At 39.1% G+C, this 24,030-nt stretch overlaps 1 protein-coding gene across 11 annotated transcripts in view; it reads left to right on the top strand.

Moving 5' to 3' along the window:
• The window catches only part of srcin1b (SRC kinase signaling inhibitor 1b), a 99,500-nt gene that overhangs the window by 34,930 nt on the left and 40,540 nt on the right, over positions 1-24,030 (top strand). For 8 of the 11 annotated variants that reach the window (XM_017310821.1, XM_017310820.1, XM_017310819.1 and 5 more), the window contains one exon: positions 10,063-10,089. In XM_017310821.1, coding sequence (XP_017166310.1) covers positions 10,063-10,089 — 27 coding nt within the window. Of the gene's footprint in view, positions 1-87; positions 475-514; positions 695-10,062; positions 10,090-24,030 lie in introns of those variants that run through there. The other 3 variants (XM_017310827.1, XM_017310826.1, XM_017310828.1) reach the window with 3 other exon arrangements.

Raw genomic sequence — 24,030 nt, 5'->3', positions numbered from 1 at the left:
GTGCAGCCTCTGCGCATCCGACATACACCATTTGTCTGATTTAAAATAAGAGGTGAAAACAGGTGGAGTCTGCTGTTGTCATGGCAACCCCCTGCTTCCCATATAAGGACACCGTGTGATATCATATGGCTGGCAACGAACATGCTGTACCAAGAGTGAGGAAGCCACCGCAAAGGAAAGAGGAATCGGAGGCAGAGGAGGAGGAGGAAAGGGCTTCTTCATCGTTTCTTTTAGGGACGGAGGGGAGATAGAGAGTGACGGGAGGAGGAGGGGTCGGGAGACATGCTCAGTGCCTCTTAGGCGCTACTACCGGAATCAGCGAGGGGGGACTGGCAGATCCTCCTGGCGCGGGAATACACTGAGCCGCAGTGGAGAAGAAGAAGGGGGAAAAAAAAGGAAAAGGAAATGGAGAGAGGGGAGGAAGAAGAGGGAGGCATGTGGAGCGTGAAGATGCAGAGTCACTAAGTGCAAACGGTAACTCTCTAACCTCCTCCTTCCATCCTTCAGGCGAGGCTTTCAACCAGGCTCTCTGTGACGGATGTGTTGCTGCATGATAGACGTGAATGTTTACCTGCCTCCTCCTTTCATTTTGAGCCGAAGCTTGACCAGTGAGCAGACACCCCATCTCCTCCTGGTGCTGAGCGTAATCTGCCTGTTTTCAGGGGAGGGTCCCGTTTCCTTCCATGCCAGGCAGGTGAGGGTCAGGTGTGTCAGAGCTGCCGCAGTGATTTGTATGAAGTTGATTGCAAAAATGCTTGCGTGCACGTGTGTAAGCAAAAAAAAAAAAAAAAAAGGGAAGCACGGCATGTGCGAGAGCACATGTGTGTGTTAGAGGCAAGGTGAAGTGTTGGTGAGGGAGGTGGGTGGGCACAAAGATGGCTACTTGGCATGCGGGTCAGGCATGCACGTCTATCTGCCCAGCCCTTTCTTTCTACCTTTACTCCTGGATATCTCTATGATCGCTCTTAGGTTTCCGTTCCAGAATCAGAAATTTTACAGGCGGTGATTGCTGAGTCAGTGTGTGAGGTTGGGAGTGTGAGGAGTGTGCTTAATCTGGGTGAGACCAGTAGTTTTATAGTCCAAAAAAAATATCAGCTTGTTGGTGTGTTATATTGTTGGGCTGCCACTTTTTTTTTTTCTTCGTCTTTTCAATTTCAGGTGAATAAACGAAGCGAGTGAGTGATTACGCAGTGCCCAGCCCTGTGTGATTGCTCAGATTTATATTAAGGATTAATAACACAATGGGTGCTTGACTTCACAATGATCAGCTGTTTGTTTCTGTCGCTTCAATAGTGAGAACCTGGAAGAAGTCTGATAATATTAATGGCCGTTTTCTCAGTTGTCTGCCTGTAATTATGGAGCAACAGTGTGGAACTGCTTCAGAGCTGAAGGGATGAAGCTGTAGGATACTGAGATTTCTAGTTTTTATATTTCAAGAAATTATTCATGACAGGGTTAGACCTCCTTTCAAAGTGTGACAATATAATTAAATTTAACCAGGAACGATTTCCTTGAATAAAATCGCTGGCTAGGAGCTTTTTGGGTACATTATTCACTCCCCCATGCCTACAAAGACACATTTTATTCTCATTCTGATGGTGAAATCAACCTTTTTAACATCCAAGATGCAGTGTGAGGCAGGCAGTGTGGGAATGAAGCAACTAATTAGAGACTTTACATAAAAACTACGTACCAGTACTTTTTCTATCTTCGTAGACCTTGGGAGTTCCTGTTAAAGAATTTAAATATACCGATCAGGTTTCTCCTAGCGGCTGCCAGTCTTGTTTTGCACAGTTGAAGGTTTATTGTTGTTTTTAATTATGTGAAAGTCATGACATTCTGCATGGTGTTAAGCATCATAATATCGGGGTATAGGAGGTGTAAAATGCAGACAGATTCTCCATTTTAAGCCTGAGAATCCTTAAACTAACATCAAAAAGTTGTACATTACTCATTTGTTTATTTTGGGGAAAACCTCAATTTATGTATTGCGTTTTCAGCAGAGGATTTCAAACAGCTGTGTTGTGCTTCAACAGTTTCTGAGGAGATTCATTGTCTGACGTTGAGCTTTTTGAAACGGTTTTACGTTCCATTACCAGCTCCATTTGTGGGAATAAGTTTGATTGGTATACAGGCATATCAATAGTTGATAAAAATCAATTTGATCCATTATGAAACTTGCTGCATAAAGGTATTAAATTGTGTAAATGTGTTGTTAAAGTGAAAAACTCAGATTCAGGCTGGTTTTGGATAGCCTTATGCAAATGAATAAATGAAATCATCATTTGGAAGCTATTTTATTTCAAAACAGAAGAAAACTGCCAGAGGCACATAAGTTTTCATAGCACAGAATAAAGAGACTCCATTCTTCTACTCAAAAATGCAACAAAGTGGTTTAATGTTATGTCTGATCAGACCTGAAATGTACTTGTTTTCTTTTTTTATGGCACATAAAGTAGCCTGTTTTGATTCATCACAACTTAATAAGCAGCTCTTAAATGTCTAATTAAAAACCCATGAAAGCAAATTTTTACACTGTCAATTTAGATGACCTGCCTTTTGTGTATTTTTCCATTCCATTGATTATTCCACTTACTGACAAACACAAGTAAATGCTCATCTACTCTAAAATATGTATAAAATGACCAGTTTGCTGATTTTGACCACTAAATGCTCTCAAGGCAGTGGCAACCCTGAATTGGGTACATTTCTGCAAACATTGAAAATACATCATACATAAAAAAATCTAATAGATTTCACAAGTGTTGTAGATTTTGAAGCAAAGCTGATGTTCTAAGTTTTTCCACCTGGCGCAGAAACGGCCCTTTACTGTTCTCCAAAATCAGATGCCCACATCATGTTGTTTCATCACTTGAGAAGCAAACGGATAATGAGCAGCGACTAGTTAAAGGCTTTGTTTGTAAATAGCCAGAATGTTACTAATAGTGATGTAAAAATCAGTCTGGACTTGGAAAAGAAAAATGTGCAAGACCCCTTACACATCTTAAGAGTTTGCATACCAGTTTTCCCTTGGGATGTCAATAATAAAACCTAACTGTTTCTAACTGTTTATTGCCATAATGTACACTTTAAAACTGTAGACGAAAGCTCACCAAGGCCACTCATTCTTCAAATTAGAAATTCTTTCACTTTAAGGCAAACTATAAATATCAATCTTTTATTTAAAGCAGAGTAAGATCAGGTGGCATCAGCTCTGTGTTCTGATTTATGGGGCTGGAAAAAGGCCCAGAAGCCCCATAAAGCATATGAATCTGGGTCACTGTAGCCAACAGGCCTGTTGAGGTTACATCCTCTGTTCTAGTTCCTTCACCAACTCAATCAGCAAAATGTGAGAAATTGTAATCTTAGATTTCAGGGGAGAAAACAAAACCTACTGGGCATTCTGGCTGCTCCCAGAACAGCTGTCCAAACATACAGTAAATTAGGTTGGGGACTTCAGGCTGAATTTTAAAACAAATTCTGACCGAATTTATTGAAGAAATGTTTTCAGATTTTGCTCTAAACTGCACTGCAGTATTGAAATTAGGAATGTACTTTAATTAGCAAATCCGACTATTGGATGTTTCTTGCAGCTTCATCAAATGTTGGGTATGTTCATGTTTTTACTTGCCTTATTTATTCACTTTTGTTTGAATTATTGTGTTAGGTGTTTCTCCTGAAGTCATGAATACTTAATGCTGTGTACAGGAATGTGGAGGAATTCTCCATGTCCATTACCAAGCTCAATGTCCGCACTTAAACCTGCAGCTAAAATCCTCTGAAGTGGTGTGTTGTCACAGATATTTGTAGATTTTCTGACTCGTTTGTTCGAGATTCTGCTGACAAAGATCATACAGGATGAGTGAAACTTGCAAATGTAACACAATCAACAGTAGGTTTGGTTGGAAGCACTTAGTAATTGAAGTGGGGGAAACTAGAACTTGAGTATTCCTTGAAAATTATTTAAATATTGTGCTGCAGGATGTTGTAAAACATGTTTTTATAACCATTTCTTGGTGTTTTGAAGTGTTGCTTGTTTGAGGTTTTTTTTTTGTGTCATTGAATGCGCATGAGAAAGTTGAGAATCTCTGTTCAGATCCAAACCTGAGAAGGAAAGTTGTTTTTGTTTTCTGCATTCTTTAAACTTTTTATTCAAATCAGACTTGGAGCATCAGCTAACTTTGCTCTGATAATGACTGACAAAGATGACTTTCCCTAAGATTCTGAAGATAACGGAGTAGTTAAAATACCAGCAAACTGATTTTTTTTCTCCTGAAAGGGAGCAAAATGTAGATTTTTCCTCTATCCATCCATGACTGTGCTCCGCCTCATAACACCAACAGAATTTGAGGAGAATACCACTGTGGACGGGCTAATGACTGTAGGATAATGATTCTGTCGGAAGGTCAGGAGTTGACGCTGTTGCACAATGAACAGTCTGTGCCTCAAAAAAGCCCAAAGGACTTATAATTGGTTTCAGGAAGATGCAGAATCTCAATGCCCCACTGCACATCAATGCGAAGAGGATGGACAGTGTGTCTAGCTTCAAATTTGTGGGCACACATATCTCAGGGGATCTGACATGGACAACAAACAAAACAGCGTTGGCTGTGAAGGCACATCAGCAGCTGTATATCCTCAGAATGCCCAGAGCAGTAAATCTGCCACAATCCCCCTTGAAGACTTTTTACTGCTGCTCTGTTAAAAACATCCTCTCTTGATACTGAATACAACTTTACAGCAGATGAAAAGTTTCTAAAGATGCCTGAACATCAACTCTCAGCTTCTGACTGGACATGCTGTAACTTTGTGCTTCTTTCTTCTAAAGCCTTGGTCTTGTCTCTGTCTCAAATGCATTTTTATTCAATCTCATCTCTGTCTTGGACGTGATGAGCAAACAATTTTTTTTTCTCAAAATCTGTCAAGATCTCAGTTGCAACATTTTTTTCTGTGGTTTAAAAAAAACAAAAAACTTTAAAATGTTGGTGCTGCCACCTGTGGCCCCTGCATGCTAAGGACAGGGTGATGAGAGGATAGTGAAAATCAGTCACTTCAGTTCAGTTGAACAGGAGATACGTTCTGTCTGTACAACCAGAAAGAATGCTGAGTGAGATGAATCCTCCACCTCTGCCTGTCGCCTCCACTCTCTCTACCTTTACCTAATGCTAAGTGCATTAACTCTCACCTAGAGTTATACGGTCTCCAGAGCCGTCTGGTTTTCCTGTTTAACTTGTTAGTGGCTTGTCAGACTTATTGGTCAAGTGTTGTATGTAGCTGAGGACTGGCTTACGCACACGTCTGGGTTCCCCTCGATGCTGTGGCAGTGCATTTAGCTGAAACATTTAGGTGTCGCTACCAGTTAGCTTTGCTGTAGGCAGATTTTCTGTAAATGTTTGAAGCAACAACCATTTTGGCCTTAGTGGCCATGTGAAATTCAAAAGTGGACCGCATGGCAATGGAGCAAGATGGCATTTTCCAATGCGTCACTATTTACTTTACATCATGAGGATGCACTGATGCATGTGATTTTGCTTATAGCAACAATATGCAAGATGGGGAGAATGCAAGCCAGAAGAGGCAATGTGATTGAGTGGACCATATTCTGCTGGGAAAACTTGGGTCCTATTATTTTGACATGACCCACCTCTGAATTCTTTGAGATGATGTACACAATTTCAATATAAACTTTTCTTCTTAATGGCTGTGGGCTATTTCAACAGGATAATGCATCCTGCTACAAAGCATAATGGCTTAAGGACCACAACAAGATGTTTTAATTGTTGAATTGAGGTTGAAATGCCCCGGCTTCGAATCCATTTGATCAGTTAGGTGTTTTGGACAAATGAGTCAGATCAATGGAGGTTCCACCTCTCATCTTCCTGCACACAAAGGATCTGACAGGGGGTCGTAATTTGTCTCCTGATTGTTCTACACTGTCGCAGGTGCAGAATTTCATATTCATTACTTCATCTTTCTTGCCATGTAATCTTGAATTAATGAAAGTAAATGGAAGATAATTGACTGTATTGTAGGCAGCCAGGCCCTGCAGATGACTTCTCTCTTTGCACAGTAGATCATCATTGACAGATAGATGTATTCCCTGCAGGCTTACCACGTAGCAAGCTTGCAGACAAGTCGACCGCAGACGTCCACAGAGAGCCTTCCCCTGATTACATCTGAAACTTGGCTCTAACACAGTCTCAGAGGTGCAACACCTACGTAATCCTTAGAAGTAGACCGTTAATCAATTCCAAATTTATTGTTGAAAGAGCCTCAGTTGAGTCACAGTTCAGTACGATAGCTAGATAAATGCTCAGAAAAGCATTTGTATAGAAAGGGAGTAAAGGAGAACAATAAAAATACTTCAAATTAAAGACGGCAAACACATTCCCAGAATGGAGAGTTTGTATGAGGCATTGTTTGACTGACTTTATGTAATCTGCTTTGAATGCAGGATTTACAATGCATCTTGTTTCACTGAAAGAACTAACAATCACCATAGACGAGCAACAATGGATGTAATGAACTCATTGGTCTTTTCCAAACCAATGAGGTTTTGAAAATAAACTGTTGCTGCAGTAGATTACTACATTGTTTGCTTAATTCTGCTAGATTGGGTTGCTTTTACTAAATAAAGATTTAAACACCTTTGAGCATCGATCAGGCACTCCAGTCATCGGAGGCAACTTTTCAGTGTGCTCCTGGTCTAAATTTCTAAATCAATTGCTTCCACAGCGTGTGGTTAAGTTTTACAATGGTCCTGGTATTTACCTTCTTTGATTCAAGTGTGTTGAAGCAGAGATCCACATCAAAGTTACAAGATGCCAGCCCTGAAGGACAGGGCTTCGAGGCTTCAGAGAACAGTCTCTGGTATTCTTGTTTGTAAGAGCAGACTACAACTCTGATCTCAGTCCTCCATGTGACACTGAAGAGGCGTCTCACTTGTGACTCTTTCTGCTCTCAGGAAGATCGAGCTTTGTTCCTCACAGAATAGATGCTTAAAGCTCCATCTCTTATGGGAGTTGTCCGTGGTTCTGAAAAAGTCCTATGATTGTGTTGCTTAGGTCAATCTGCAGGATTGCTATAGGAATATGGGACACCGGTCCAGACTGTGTCCACATTCTCCCGTAATGAACTGTTTCATCCTATTATTTCTGGCCACAATCACAGAGAGGAAGATGTCTAGTTTCTCTCTGCTTTTTTGCAGAGGATATTCTGTTGGTGTCTATACATACAGGAGTCATTTGCAGCAGGGTTAAGAATTATTGCCTCCAAATTTGAACCATGGTTCAAATGGAAAAGGTGGAATGATCGCTGCGGGTCGGATTTAAGGCTGCTTCTGAGTTCAAGTTCCACGGATGAGTTCAAGTACCTTAATGCATTGTGCACTGGTGAGGAGGGCAGTGAGAAATGGCTGAACTGTGCTAGGAGGGATTTTCTAAAGAGGAAACAAAGTTAAAAGCTGGTGCTCCAACTGAAGCTGTTTCATGTTTTGCTTTCAATAATATTATACCTCTTATTTTGCAGTGAGCCTGCTGGCATTGTCAGTTATTCTCCTCACTTTTGCGAAAACATAAAAAAAAGGAACACGAAGCAAGATGGTCTCGAATATCTTGTGGTTTTAAAGATGAACATTTTCAAATTTGTCTTAAGCCATTCACGAAAAAATGCAAGGTCATGTAGCTCATTTGGATATGTCCAGTGCAGTCGAATTACGAGATGAAAATTTTGGCTTCTTTCCATTTGAAATGAAAACTCCAGCTTCCTATTTAGGCTTGTGCACATTGCTTTGATCCTGCTCCTGGGTCCGCAGCAGCCTCCTTTGCATCAATGGGGACCATAAGGTTGGTCTGTGGAGCTGTCTGGGCCTGCATCATTAAAATGGGCATTAGTGACTGCAAATGTTGATTAACTGCTAGAAGCCATTACACGCAATTAAATTTCTATTAAAATGGCAGCGATGGATGACATAAATTAATCTGGCCATCTTCACAATAATTATATTATTTTCCCACCCAGAAGATTGTTGGAAAACACTCTTATTTGTTGGTTTGCTGACATAAGCAGATCTATCGTGTGTCCATTCAAATAGAGAAAAGTTAGTAAAATGTGAACATGTTTTAGTTTAACACCAGATGAACAAAGATATATTATTCTGACCATAAGAATCTCTGAAATTCTTGAGTAATTGTGATCAGTGGCTTTGTCTTGAGCATCTTTGATATTGTGTCGATTGAGGCAGTTTGTGAGTTTGATTCCAGCCTCCCCTTCCATATGTTGATGTGCTCTTGAGCAAAGCCCTAACCCTCAAGTAGCTCACTGATCTGTGTGTCAGCTGATAAGTTTTGTCAGTGTAACTGAGTGAATGTGACATGAACACTTTGAGCGATTTCATGACTGTAAAAGTGTTTAAGTGGAGTCCATTTATCACATCACCTGCTCACCTTAAGTGACTTCAAGAGAGTGACTTGTTTTTCCTTTAAATGTGTTCCAGATGGTGAACACATTTAATTAAGAAAGTCACATGTGCTAACTAAGACACACTCGAGTGTTTTGATGGAGTTGCTCTTTTTTTTTTTTTTTTTACTTGCCAGCAATTTTTTTTTTAACCCATGAAGATGATTGACAGAATCAGCCTTATCTGAATTCACACTTCTTACCGTTTAGTTTCATTATCAGTGTGTCACCTTTCCAGTTCAGAACAGAATGAATTCAGCCTTTATCTCAACCTGTATTTAAGATCAAATATGCATTCACTGTTTATCGCATGGGGCCATAAGTAGAATTATTTCAGTCATTGTTAGCTCTTTTCGGGGTCTCGTAAGTGCTGCTAACTGTACTGTAGAAAGTTATTAGCAGATTAATTTCCCTATGCACTTATTATAGGGGTTTATTCTGGATTAGGGTATTCAGCACATGAATCAATCTTTGCAATCATATTTAACAAATTTGATTTACAAAAGCCAAAATCTATACAATTAGTCTCTTAAAGCACCACCTGTCGAGAAATATTAACACAAGAGTGGATCTGTTTCAAAGCTAAAGGTTTAAGGCGCTGATGTGGGAATGTCCAAATATGCTTTGTGTTGATATCAACATTCTCTCTATTAACCTGTCTCCATTCAAACCTAAACTGCAACAAGATTGTCTTTAAAACATGGGGATGACTGACTTTATTGCCCATTAAAAAGCCTCCATTAGCCATCGCCTTAGCAGATCTGCTGCTCTTCTGTCACACCAGCCCTCTGCCGATCCTCCTTTACTGCAGTGTGATCCTTTCTCTGCAGATCCACAGCATCTTAGCTTTGGCCGACTTTCTCCTAATAACAACTTAAGATGTTTTGCTGGTATCTTTTGTAATCCAGATCATTTTTGTTACTTCTAGAGAACATCTTGAGTTTCCTGGGGTTTCTTTTAGTTCTACCATTTCATCCATTCTGTATAGCTAGATAATGTACACGTTTTCTCAAAATTATTATTATTCTTTTTTCACTAAAACCTAATTGGCATGTGGATGGAAGGAGTATATGCAGCAGAAAATCCTAGTTTTGCAAAATATCTGTATTTCTCTGTATGTCTCTATCAGAGCCAGACTAGGTTTTGTGTTGTTTTTAAACTATCAGGGTGAGTGGTAGCTTGTTTTAGAAGAGGGAGAACAATTGTCGTCAAGGGCCTCATCTAGTCTATACATTACCTGCATAGAAATTAGCAATAAAGACTAGGGGTCTAGGTTTTATTGCACTTTTTTGAGAATCCTCTTGTAAACTTATATAAACTTAACATAAATATTCTTTCGTGAAAAGGGGTGTTGACAAGCTGAGGCATCTATCTTTTTATCTTTTGTCCAGTGTTGTTATCACTTGCATATTTTCACATGGAAACTGGGTAACAAAGTCAGATTTTGGATCTATCCAGCTCTTGTTCTGGTCATTCTTTCTTAGTGTGGTATTTACAGCTTGATACATGAACACAAAGTCTCACACTCTCTACCCTGTTTCTCCCCGTCTGCCCCAATCCCTGTCCCTTCTATCTTCTTTTCTCTTTGTTTTTCTCCCCCCTTAGCAACAACCAAACTACTGGAGCTTCAAGGTCAGTGCTGGTATTGTATTTGTGTTGCAGCGTAAATCTGTGCCTCTGTTCAAATTGGTCTCGTAATGGGATAACTCCATTGTGTTTTTGCACGGCTGCTTGCCTTTTCTCCATTGCATTTAGAACTGGTCACATTGTTGGCACACATTTCTGCTAACTGTTTTAACTCCTGCATTACATACTGCTAAAATTTTACATCAGCTTTTCACATCTTTGGTAGACTTGAGCCATACAATCGTTCTTTTTTTTATAGGTTGTTCTTGCATCTAACTCAGTATTTTCTGGTTTTTGTAATAAATTAGTAGTGAGGATAAAAATTGAACACAACATAATTGTAAACTATATTGAGGGACTTTGTTGCAACGGCTTACAGAGTCAGTCTCTGAGTTGATAATGGTACCATTAGGCGTTAACAAGCAGTCCTGTGAAAAATGGTTCCCACATAATAAATGTCTCTTTACCCTTTTTTTTCCACACTCTACATTTTTGTGAAAATTATTTTATTATACAAAACGGATACCTGACTAAATGCAAGCTGCAGTTTTCAAATGATTTCATCTATTAAAAGAACAAAAGCTATACAGAGCAACCTGGGCCATGTGTTGAAATTTAATTTACCGCTTTGTTAAATCATACCTAAGTCAAATGGCCATGCCCAGCCACAATTGGTGCCAGACCTGTATAACCAAGAAATCACTTTCACAGAACTTGTCTGACATGAAAGATGTCACAACACATCGTTACTTTTTGAAAGCAAGTTTCCCTGATCTAAATAAATCAAAATTGGATGAGAAATAGTCACTAGACTAAATCATTTTCAAGGTTTTAGGTTTCCACCAGAGATGGGATCTAATAATCCAAATAATTACCAGAATAACATCTTGATAACTGAAACAAAAATATTGTATGGAATAAAGTGTCTTATGACATCTGGCAAAAAAAACAAACTAACAACTCTTCATAAAAAGTTATAGTCAAACATGGTAGTAGTAGCGTTTTATTTTTTAATCTATTTCTGTGTTTATTTATTGGCACTACTTTATGGAGACCTGGATAGCTTGTATTAATTGATAGAACAGTGAATCCTGCTGTTGGCCAGACAATCACCTTTAGCATTTTCTAGCAATCATCACCTGAAGATGAAACTGACTTGGCTTATGCAGCAAGACACAATACTCCAAACTGTGGAAACACCCAAAGAACTTCGTAAATATCCTTTTAGTCATTTTAAACATAAACTCTAGGATTATTAGTAAAAACTTCTATGTGGACATCCAAGATGGTTGGACATTTGACCTGGTTGCCAAACTCGTCCTCAGACGAACGAATATTGGGTTGGATGTTCAGGAACCGGCAAAGCTGAAGATGAAAAAAGAAAAAAACACCAGCGTTGTTGTCCACAATGAAGTCAGTTTAATGTCACTGTGGCCTGAGACAGAGCTGACAAAAATTAACACCTTCAAGTTGAGAGAGAGGAAAAAAAAAAAAAAACAGGGATTGAGCTGTTAGGTCATAGTGAAAAGTGTGTTGGGTCAAGCTGTAATAAATGTCAACATGGTGTTAGTATCATAAGCTATGGTGCTGTTTTGCTATACTTGTGCATAAAAATGGAGAGAATGACCTAAAAATGTATTTTTCCCTTGTAAAGACGGCTTAATAATTAAACTGCGACACAGGTGGATTGTCCAACAGGAAAATTGTAACCAAATATGGTTGTAACACTTAAAATTTGGTATTTTTGATTTTAACCAATTCACATGCTTTGATGCTGGAAATTCATTACATAACACAAGAAATTTCAAATTTCATTTTATCAGAGCTTGTTGCATTCAGCGCATCCAGAAAAATAAAGTATGAACACTAGGCTAGGTGCACAGGTAGATTTTCAAGTTATTTTATGTTTTTCAATATATATAAAGTTGCACTGTCAAAAGGAAAATCTTAATCTTTAATGCACTGATTAGTTATTTAATGCAGCATTTTGTGGGTCTGATCTCTGTTTTGGAACAGATGTTAAGAAGTGCTCTTCCTACCACAGCCAGTTAAGCTGATGCTTGTATTTCCACTTTGCACTGAATTTTGGAGAGATCCCAGAAAAATATCTAAGGCAGCTCGGCTCTCATCTCTGCTAAAAATAACGTGGCTGGTTCATTATTTACGGACAGACGGGATGAGACAGGCAGAAAGTCTGAAAACGAAACTCCACTGAGAATTTAATCAATTTAAAAATAAAACGCACCCACATAGGCTTGGCTGCATCTGATTTGAATGCATTAATACTAAGTACTGTGCAAAGATCTTCAGTCTCAGGCTTTTTGGATTTTTGTTTAAAGGTCATCATTGAACTTTGAAAGATTTTTCCACACAATTTGGTAATTTAGCTTAATTAAGCCATTTGTGCAAAGGGAAAATACAAGGTTCTGAACCTTAAACATGATGGATTTCAGTATCAAACTCTTTAAAGATCGAGCTGCACAATATTAAATGCAAATAGTAAAGGAAACTGATTTTTTTTTTTTTTTCCAGAAAAATTTGCTTTGATTAACAGTTGATTAATTGGGTTAAAAACTGATTTGCAGAGTCAGCCCTAGTCTTGATGCATCCTAAATTTCATCTGACATTTCACCCAACTGAATTATAAATTAATGCCTTTAGATGCAGTCTGCATCTGCTGTGCATCCATCATATTTCTAGCACATTAAAGGTGTAAAGTTGCATTCAATGTGTCTCATTTGCGAGTTTGAAGGTGTTTAGCCCTCGGGGTAATTACACTTGGGGTTTGATTAGCTAAGGATGAGCTCTGTGCCGCCCCAAGAGCATAAATGGAGACAGCTGTGAACGTCAGTCAGCGGGAAGAAGTTATTCATGCCCTCATCCTTTCATTGCTAATTTTAATGCAATCTTGACTCAATTACACAGTTTAGTCATTGACAGAAAATGTGGGAGACGGGATGAGTTGAGTTGAAGCCAACTTCACGCCCACTCTGCTACAAACACATGGTCTGCATCCAGGATCTTTGAATCACTTCCATGCTTCTCAGAGTGTGGCCTCATTGAGTTCCACCACTGAGATGGGCAGCAAATTATAGCAATGACTGGCAAGATTGGCATGGAAATGCTGTAAAAATATGTGATGAGTTTATCTAAAACATTAAGATTTTTGTGCTACACTGGAAGTGGTTTTAGCTTCACACACTAAGGATTTCATTAGATCAGTCAAAATCGGATGAAGATTTGTTGTAGTATGAGCTTTGCATCCAACAATATAGCCATTAAAATATTTCTATTGGAAATATTTTTAAACTAGCTGTCAAAAACGGCAAGTTTGGTGGTTCCCAGTTACACTTGATGCCTAAAAAAAAGATTTTAATTGTATAGCTTTCCTGAAATCCTTGTCTCCTTTCAGAGCAGCAAGTTGGCCAATGTCTGCAAAGACATACACAGATCTGTAATTCATAAATGGCTCCACCTTCGTGCGATGTTGTACAGCACCTGCTATCATACGGGCTTACTGCAGCTCTCTTTAACCGTAAAATGACTAGATGCCTAAATGCTTCTCGCAGAGCTTCTGCTGACATGGCGGATATAAACTCTGCTGAAGGATTTTCTGTGATGGAACAAAAAGGAAAAACTGCTGCTTTGGGATTAAATGGGATGTAAAATGTTTGCTGGAACTAGCATTAAAATGTCAAAGGATAAGGCAGAGAGAATAAATCCAAAGCCAACAGTGAATGTATCAAACCACCATCCTCTGTTTGTGCTGTATAACCTCTTATTTCTCCCCTTCAGCTTGAACCTCACTGCAGCTCTAAAATATCAACCTTTTTCAAAGTTTATACAACTTAGGTAGGCAGAAGTCTACCCAACAGCACATGCTGAACATGCATATGACACAATATTGAATACAAGCAGTACTTGTTGTTGCAGTATTGTTGTTCCGATAATGATTTTGGATCAACATTCTGTACAGTTGCTTTACCACATGTGGTTGACGTAATGGGATTACATTATGAATGACTAAAACTTGACAGACCACCACAGCAAGTAAATTATGACCGTTGTTTTGTTATCCTCTACTTTTAAATCAAAATGTCAACTGGTTGTCCTTCGGTTCTTAAATATCTTAACCAGCAACAGAAGGGCGGTGTAGGGATGGAAGGCCAGAACTGCTCAAGTCATGGCTTGCAACCAGTTGGACTGTTCTTTCCAGATTAGGGGTCAGATTTTGCCTCACGCTGAAAAGTTCTAAGTATCTTGCAGTGTTGTTCATGATTACTGATGGGAGGGAGCAGGCAATGAATATATATACATCATCTGCACCACTGTGTTGATCAGCTGAGTGAAGAAACGACTGAACCAACAAGTAAAACTCTTGACTTTTGCTGTCCATCTTTGCTGTTATCTATGGTCAGAAGATATGGATAATCACAATGTGACCTCAAGTGACTGAATGGAGATTCCTGTTTGGGCGGCTGGGTCACCCTAAGATGCGCTTCACAGATGCTCACAGTAGAGCTTCTCTGCTTTGAAAGGGAGCAGTTGAGGTTGTTCAAAAAATTTTATTAGGATCCCTCTTGGGTGCCTTCAATTGGATTTGTATATGTTATTCATAAAATATAGTGTGACATATCACACTACATACATATGAGTTTCTGTAGAATTTGTTTCCAAAAACAAATCTCCATAAATAAAATGGTTATCTTAAGTAAACTCATACCTTGCTCTTGATGTTTTCATCCAGAGTGGTTTGCAAAAGGCTAGATTAATAGTTGTTTTCTTCTTTTTTTGATAAGATTAATTCATTGTTCAGCTCCTCACATTTCGATTTAGTTCCAGTTAACTGTTATTAAACTTACAGAAAAATGTAAGTTTGTAAAACCATTTGACATTGTCATGATTACAACATATCCCTGATAATATATTAAGTGTTGATTGTTCTTTGCAGAAGTTATCAAAGTGGCACAATCTGATAAAAATCTGTTCAGACATTTTCTAAATCTTCTGCCATATATTTATGTGTAGGGGATGTATTTGGAAATCGCAAATTTGTGAATACAATTTGAATGTTTTCTGCAGACACACAAGTCATCTAAATTTTAAGCTTTGTAAAAATTTGATGTTTTATGCAATTAAGTCACTTCTAAATTTAGCAGACAGTATCCAGTCTTTTGATATATATTCTGCTCTATGGAGTAAGTAGAATAAGCACAGAATTAATTTTTTTATTATTAAGCTCTGAGAATTATAAGCAGAGAAGTAAAAGGCTCCTCTATGCTAAAAACCTGATTCACCAAGCAGGGTTTGAATGTAAAGTGAGCAAATCAGAGTTTGGAAATCCTTATCTCCATCCCCCGCAAAGAAACGTTTGCTTCTCAAACCAACAGATTGCCTCTTTTTACACTGATGCAGTTTTTCCATGTTGAAATGTATTATGCATGTATTTAGTGTGATGCCCATAGTTATGGAAATGTATTTAGATTGGAGCCAGAGCAAAAGCTTGATTCTGGAAGACCGGCACTGTTTATAACATGCTGCTAGGCCAAGTGTGGACAAAGCAACCAATTGTGCTGCTGGTCTTACAAAAAGAGAAAAGAATAATTTATCTTTTTTTTTTAAGTGAAGTATCTGACCTTGTTACTAAAGATTTGTTATTCAGAAATAAATCAAAGAAACCAAGTCTTCTGTTCCTGAATTTCCTTGATTAGTTTTAACTAAACATTGTCAGTAGGAATGTTTTTTTTTTTTGTTTTTTTTTAATTACTCAAATGTCTAGCACATTACAATGAAAACTGTCAGAACCATATATAAAACTTAGTCTGGTAAAGTTTTACAAATTTTCAAAACGTAACAACTTCCATCAACGGAGCCAGTGGATACTGGGTTAAGCATAGGGCTGCGGTCAGGAAGAACGGATCCCTTTAGCAACATTTATTTTTCCAAAAAAGCAACCAGCAACAACTCTAAGAATGTTTTTGTGTTATTGGAGACTTTGGTGATGACACATAAAGCACCCGTTCTGACTGAGCAAGCAGCAAGTTCCCTTCCTGCTTCCTAAGCTCTGCAATCGGTCTCACACACTCGTCTTGTAGTGAAACCGCCAGCAGTCGGAGTAGAGAGAAGCCACATTCCACTTTGTGTTCACAATGAAAATGAATCACGAGTGAAAAGCTGAAAAAGCCCTTCGATCAATGCTGAGCCACACTCAAAATGCCAACTACTGACTCGCTATGAGGCGTGTCTGAGTGAGATGGTTTTATACCCAAATGCAGGGCCGTGACAGACATGAACCAAGCTGTACAGTTGTGACCAATATGGAACATTTGACTGCAGTAACTACGGTTCACTTACATGGTTTGAGGCCAAATATTGCAGCGTTAAGCAAATTTGCACAAAAATGCAAAATATGCCACCCGTAACCTGCTCTTCCCTAGAGCGCCCTAATTAGGGGCAAGAGCATTTGTTTCGAGAGACTGTAGGGCCCAGCTCAAATTTACAGAGATAATCTCCATAAAAAGTTGGTTTGGGCTTCAGCTGGTCTTTAAATATTCCATGGAACCTTTTTTTTTGTTTTGTTTTAATGCCACTGTAAACCTAATTCCTCCTTGATGCAGTGAGATGTTCTTACCTCGGTTCTTAAGTCTTGAGATACTTGTGCAAAACAATGTGATTGTGGTGTAATATCTTAAATCTGAGGTAACGAGGGCTTGGATCTAATGAGAAAAGAGTGCAAAATGGTCGTTTTCACTGCCCTTATTGGTGCTATTTGCTTTGTGAGTCAGACACTGAGAGAAGAGTAGACTGTGGGCACAAAGGATGGGCAAAAATGGAGCGAGTGTTGCTTGAATATGCACAGAATCAATGCATGGCTTTAGTCAGAGGTATTTTCTTACCCCTCTGTTATGTACAGTGGCAGATTTCTGTTTACCTTCAGCTGGTCACAATAGCTTATGCTGTCATTTTTCCAGTGTCCACACCCCACTCCCCCCCTCTGTTGCTGGTCTGCAGCTCATTTAGGTTTGGTTATCACTCTCCTTCCTCCCTGAGAGCTGGGGAGTCTCTCCTTCTTACTGATTCAATAGAAACCCCTGCAGCAGAGCACCGCTGAGCTCATGTGGGTGAGGGTGTGCGTCTGTTTAATAAATAGTCCCCGGTTATTTTCCTTTTGATGTTACTCTGCTTCTCTGGCTCACTAAATGCACACAAACGGTGATGGCGCTTTTTGTGCACAAACACATACGTTATCAAACGGCTGTGCCGTAACGACTGTGCGCTCACGTTAATGCATACATGGACCTGCAGTGGCCATGGAAACTGAAGGTGGATGGATTATGCAAATATTGCAAGAGCGTTTTAAGACTCGCACTCACGTGTTCCCCTGCATCCTGAGGCGAGCGGTGGGGATTGTCAGCTTGTCCACAGGGGTGAGCAGATTCAAACAGGCGCCTGTAACTGCTGCTGACAGCGTCAAAGACACAATAGAGCAAAGTGCTGCATAATTCTCTCCCTTTCTTCTCTCCCAGCCGCACTTGGGCAAACATTAGTGCTCCATTTTTAACATCTCTATTCTTTCCGTCTGGAGTGGCTGAAGTAATCACAGCCTATTGTCTTCTGTCTTCGCCTGCGTATTCAATTTAGAGGAATTTACAAAACTGTGGGCTCGGATAAGGGAAGGCATCACCAGTATTCTGCTTATTCACCAGTCTTCTTCATGTTAGAGTAAACCCTGAAGGAGGCGGCTGTTTGATTTTAATTCTGCTTGTTGCAGTAAAAAGTGACACAGCACTTTTTACTGCTGTAAGTATTTTAATCATTCAGGATTAAAATACTTTGCTTCTCAAAAGTGATGACAAGAAGGACTTTGTCTTTTGGAGACCGTCATTACAGTACCGTTTCACGTGATCCAGAGCTTTTAGGCCTTATTGTCACTGTAAATTTGTGCCGCAGCTGAATAAAGTTATTTTATGTTTACCAAGCTGCGATAGTTTAAATCCTAATTTAAATGACAAGTAAAGCGTTTTTATCTCATTATTGTGCCTTTAATCTCTGTTTGGGAATCACCTTTCCAGCTATGAATAAAACCACAACAATTGCCATCAGAAGTTTGAGGATGCATCCTGTTTTTGAGATAAGATTATACAAAGTTTTGGGTTTGCAAGTACAATGGTGGCAGTTGTTAGGATGACAGAGCAGGTTGGCTGTAGACCCCGGGGTGGCCGTTTCAAACCCACTCCCTCTCTTCCTCCCTGAGGATAATCGGGAGTTGCGTCACGAATGGCAACCCCACATCTGCCAAGTCTGTGTGCATGCAGCTGTGAACTGTGGAAAGCTGCTAGCTGTGGCAACTCATAGTAGGAGGTTTTAGAAACTATTTTTTATTCTATTTTAATTTCATTTTTTTAAATTAATAATAAAAATTCAGAGTAGAGTCCACATATTTTTGCGGCTGTCTTTTAGTTAAGACTTAATATTGCAAGCCATCTTACTTGCAAAACATTTGAAGGAGTACTTCTAGGATCTGCACTCAACCTTTGCCCTCCTCTTAAAGTTTACTAAATGGTGCAAGACGGGCCCAAAATCTAAAGTAACAGAAAAAAACAGTGGTATTTCCACATTATGAACTATTTTGAGTTTCGTGTCTTTTGTACCATATCTCTAGCTGATAATAATCCTAGTAAAGCTCTTCTAAGGTGAAATTAAAACTGCCAACTATTCACCCCAATTTCTACATTATATCTTTACATCTGATACTGATATTGGTAAGAGCTCACCCCATGAAGGCTCAAACCTTTAGTTTCAGGTGCCACATGAAAACCACTTGAGAAAATCCTGACTTGAATAAGCTTTTGTGTCCTTGCTTTTATTCTTGCAGTAGTTATTTTACAGTTCCATTTAGTAGCACATATTTCAGTGTAAAGTGGCAAAACACCACAGGGGTTGTTGTGATTTTGTGAAAGGCTTTTTTATGTGTTATTTTTTTAATATCAACTGTCAGTTAGGATTTCACATGTTTTATTTTTATTTTTTTTGTTTTATCATCATGAAACAATTCCAGCTTGAAGCAATGAGACATTTTGATATTTTTAGAGACGTTTTTTTTTTTAATCTGTTCCCTCGTCCATCTCAATGTTCCAGCTCACCAACTAATGGTTCATTCTGTTCATTTTTGTACTTTTATGCATTATTATTAAGACCATGGTCGATGACCATTAGAAAGATTAATCCTTTAACAGTCAAATTTGGTAGTTGGTTCTTGAGACTTTGGTGGTTGATAATCTGACTGAAAATCTTCACATCCTGTTTAAGAAGTCAGTTTTTATTGCTATCTGTTGCTAAATCAGTCTCTGCTTCCATGACAATATATATACACAAGATTGCTTTGTCTAATGCTCTCCACATACACACAATTCCCCCCTCGCACACTCTTAAAGGAGCCACATACCCTCATGTTGTTGTGTTAGTCGCTCTCAGACCTGTGGACTAGATGGCCAATCTGACATAATTCAATACTCTTGACTCTTACTGTATCTCCCTCTCTTTGAATGAGAGTGCTGCCATCCTAAAACAGACCACTTCCATCAGAGCAGAAACCGTTAATTACAGGATGAAGCTTTGTATTAATTAGCATAGACCCTTCCTGTAATCCTCTGTTTCATTCCACTGGGTAGGATCATGATGTGCTGTGACACCAACCACTCAAGACATTACTGCTGATGACTCCAGACACAGCTAGTGCTTTTCAAAAGCACCCCAGCAGTGGCTCTGTGTTCTTACTTTCTAAAAATAAGCCCATAGTCTGTTTTAGACTGAGGATGGGTCAAACTGAGAGGAACTGAGTCTAGCAGGAAGTGAGAGATGGGAACAGCAATAAGAATCAAGTCAGTTATTAAAAATAAATGGCCCTTGCAGACTCCTGGGTTTACAATGATTCACTTTATTAGGATAATTAGCGTCACCAAGCCAGAAGTCAGTCAATGGGAAATTTTAACCATGAGACAAGACATCTCAATTGATTGATTGAGACACTTTATTGATCCCACATTTAGGCAAGTCATGTCACAGCAGCAAAAATGGGACACAAAAAACAATGAAATATAAATTGATATGAGACTGAAAGCTATGCACAATGTAAAAAACAAAAAAACTGTGATATTACACCTTGTTAATTGTAATTAGCTGAAAAACTATTGTATTTCACAACACCAATGCAATGATAGTTGCGTAGATGAGGTTATGGAGCCAATAATAGGTAGTACAAATCAACAAGTTATTGGTCCTACGTTACGGGTTGTAGGTGTTATGCAGTCAGACATCAGTTGGTATGAATGAGCTGCCGTATCTTTCCTTCCTATGATGTGGGGTGTAGCAGTCTGCTTCTGAAGATGTTCCTTAAGACAAAAGAAAACACATTGATTTGATAGTCTTCAAGTCATCACAGGACCAAAAGTTTCATTACTATTACTAGGTGCAAATTTTGCATTTGTGCAGTACAGGTAGATTAGAAAACGGAGCTCCTTTTGATGACAATCAAGCAGAACCAATCAAAGAGAATCTGTAGATGAAAACATGACCAGATAATGATCCAGAAGATCAGTGGTCAGGATAAAGTAGTCAGATTCTCCATTTAGTCTCCATCCTTGTTTAGTTTCTCTCATTTATATCTTCATATTAGGTTTTTCTCGATCTCCACATTTTAAGAACTGTTTCTGAATTCACTTGCATTGCAATAGGAACCTTTTATCATTTTAACCGCATCACTGATAAATATTTTACTAATAAACTGAAAAGAGAGGATTTGCTAAGAGAATCTACATAAAACATACACTCTTTATTCACTGTGATTTTTCAATCACTTCAGATGACTTTGTAGACTGATTTGTAGATTCTTGAATTTAAAATGCTGCTTGAGGCTCATATTTTCCTGGACATGTTGAGGGACAGGAAAATTCCCCACAAACTCCAAACTTATTGGTTACTAAAGAAGCTGACAAAAAAAAAACCCTGAATCCTTCATGTTCTTCACTGTGAACAAGAGTGTGGAAATGCATTAGTGGACATTTTGAAGCAGCTCTACATTGATGCTAAGTTGAGGGAGAGAAAATTTTAGGCTGCAACAACAGGGAATCTGATCCCATCTGTTCAGCTCCATTACAACATCATGGCAAGTTGATGTTCTTCTCTGACAGGAGCACAGAGACGGGACGGTGTGTTTGTATCGGTGATGTCCGGTTGGATGGGCATGTTTTAGATCTCCAGCGTGTTGACACAGGAATGTCTGCTCACTGGTGGGTTTGCCTTCTTATGGACACAAATCCAACAAAGTGAGATCAGGAAGAGTGTGTGTCTGTTATAGTGTGTTCTCTATTTTGGTTTGGTGCATTTAAAAAAAATAAATACAATCAACCAGAGATCAATCAGCCAATGTCATTGGCTTTGACCAGTGATTGGCAGGTTAATTAGTAAAAATTTTGTTCATTTTATTTATCAGCTCTCACTATTTTAGCAACTTATTGAGTTGCTGAAAACCTGATAGATGTTAGGACGTTTCACATTGATTCAGAAGTGTAATCTCACAAATGTATCACTTTATGTGGAATTCAACCTGTATGAAATGATATTCTCATGAATTTTAAGCAATTAAAATATTGCTTAAAATATTTTTAAGCAATATTAAAAATATTGCTAATTTTTAAGCAATATTTAAAAAATCAGCAATCTGAGGTCAGACCTCAGAAAACTGAGGTCAGACCTCAGAAAACTGGAAATTAGTCTCGGTCAGGAAGAACCTGATTGGTGGCTCTCATGTTTTCATTGAATTTCAATCCATTAAGAAAAATGAAAAATGACTGAACTCATTATTTGCTAAACAAGTTGTCTCTTCTTGAAGCAGTTCACAGTACGTGTGGTGTCCTTTATAAAGGATGTGACTGGAACAGGTTCCATGTAAAAAAGGCTTCTCAGCCCTAATGGCAGCGTTTTCGTCCCTGTGAGATGTATCATCTCTAACTCGTTCATATGACTGCTGCCGCGGCCCTTGAGCTGTTCGGCTGTTGATATGATGCTTGGTGGAAAATCTCTATTCCCCAGCCTAACGAGAAGAACCACACAAGTGTTTTCTTCCTCTAAAAGGCTTAAGAGTCCGAAGACTGCAGGCTTCCCCAACTGGCACTGTGCTAAGGCACGTGGCCAGAATCACTCAATGGCGCTCGACTGCCATCTGCCAAAACTGGCAGGTCTGTTGAACAGCAATACAATGGTTGAACTTGTAAGAAAGATTATTTTCAAATAAAACATTCAAAGAATATCCTTTCAGAAAGAGTTGGTCAAAGTCACACTTAGTCTACTCAAGACTAAAAGACTAGTTATTGTTTAGTAGTTAGATTTTTAATATAACTACATTTGTTTGGAGAACAAATATATTAGAGAATGAGCAAAAATGCCCTTTTTAACACTGGAAGGGCTGCACAGATCCAAGGTACTGTTGTACTAGTCATGCACAAGTCTAAGAGTGGCTAAAAGAAAGCCATGTGAAGCTGTTTGCACCTTGACACACCACGTATCTGGGACACGGCAAACATTTGGAAGAAGATAGCCTAATTGTATTTTTTTCCTGGCCTGCATGGAGTGAAATTAAGACTTGGAGCTCACCGTCCTAACAGTGAGACACGGTGGCAGTAAAATCAAGCTGCAGGGATGTTTCTCTTTAGTGCAGACAGGGTTAGCTGGTCAGTTGATTTGGAAAAGGGTTGTAACTAAACATAGGGCAGTCCTGGAAGGAAGCCTGCTCAGAGCTGCTACTTGAGACCAAACCAGAGATTTGCCTTCAGACAGTGGAAGTCAACAGACAAGCAGAACTGGAATGGAGTGATTTAAATCATAGCATATGGTCCAGTCAAAGACCAGACCTAATTCCAATTTAGCTGCAAGTCTCGACAATTGCCGTCTATACAATCTGACTGAACTTCAGCTAATTTACAGAGAAGACATGGGCAAAAGATTGTAGCTTTAATATACAAATATATATTTTTTTTAAAATTGCTGTCGCTGGATCTGATGAGAGAGTTGGTACTACACGAGGTACTGAGTTACAGACGACTGGATTTAAATAGTCTTGTCACGTTTTTAATTGGAAAATACTTTGTCTTCAAAAGTATGCCTTATGTCAGTTTGTTTGATAAAATCCCAATAGAATACTGTGAAATTTGTGGTAGTTAAACAACAACGCGGTAACAGGTTCAAGGACTGTGCATGTGTAGTTTCCCATAGGAATACCTGGAAAAGAATTTGAACAAGAACATTCTCCTCTCACTTAAAAACAAGTGCCCTTGAGCAAGTCGACTAACCCAAAGCTCCTCTGCAGAAATTGGAGGACCTCTGATCTAAATCAGGAAGCTTGTGTGTGGACGTGTCATGTTTTCTGCTTGGCTCCTTCACCTGATTTTCCTCCCTCAGGATGTTGTAAAGATGCTCAGCCTGTCCACTCGCATCACACAGCAAGCGTCTCATTACAAAACGCCTCTTCGTATGACGTGACACAGAGGTGCACAGCAGAACATGCCGGTTGATGTTGGAGCCTCAGATGCTCTGTGATTAGTGTCACAGGAAAGGAATGCCACGGTACGTCGAGGTAATCTCCGTGAAATCTCAATCAGGGGGCGTGGCCGGTGGGAGGCGGTTGGCATGTTACAGCTGTGCACAGCTGTCTCCCTCAATCAAGCCTCTGTTTTAGCTGCTGAGAATCCTTTATCTGAATAGCTGCCTGATGGTCTTCAGAGAGAGGTGATGATACAGTTATGAAAGGCTGAAGATGATGCTGGAGGGAGAGGTAAGGATCAGCAGAACACAATTCAACACAGGACTGTGTTAATTCACAATTTATTTTGGATTAATTTAGGGTTTAAATTGAACCGCCTCCTAGTGTGATAAAAGACCATATTTAAATTG

Source organism: Poecilia reticulata, linkage group LG19, assembly GCF_000633615.1.
Source record: "Poecilia reticulata strain Guanapo linkage group LG19, Guppy_female_1.0+MT, whole genome shotgun sequence".
Lineage (NCBI taxonomy): Eukaryota > Metazoa > Chordata > Actinopteri > Cyprinodontiformes > Poeciliidae > Poecilia > Poecilia reticulata.
Note: the sequence above shows the minus strand (reverse complement) of the source record. Positions and strands in the feature narration are given on the sequence as shown.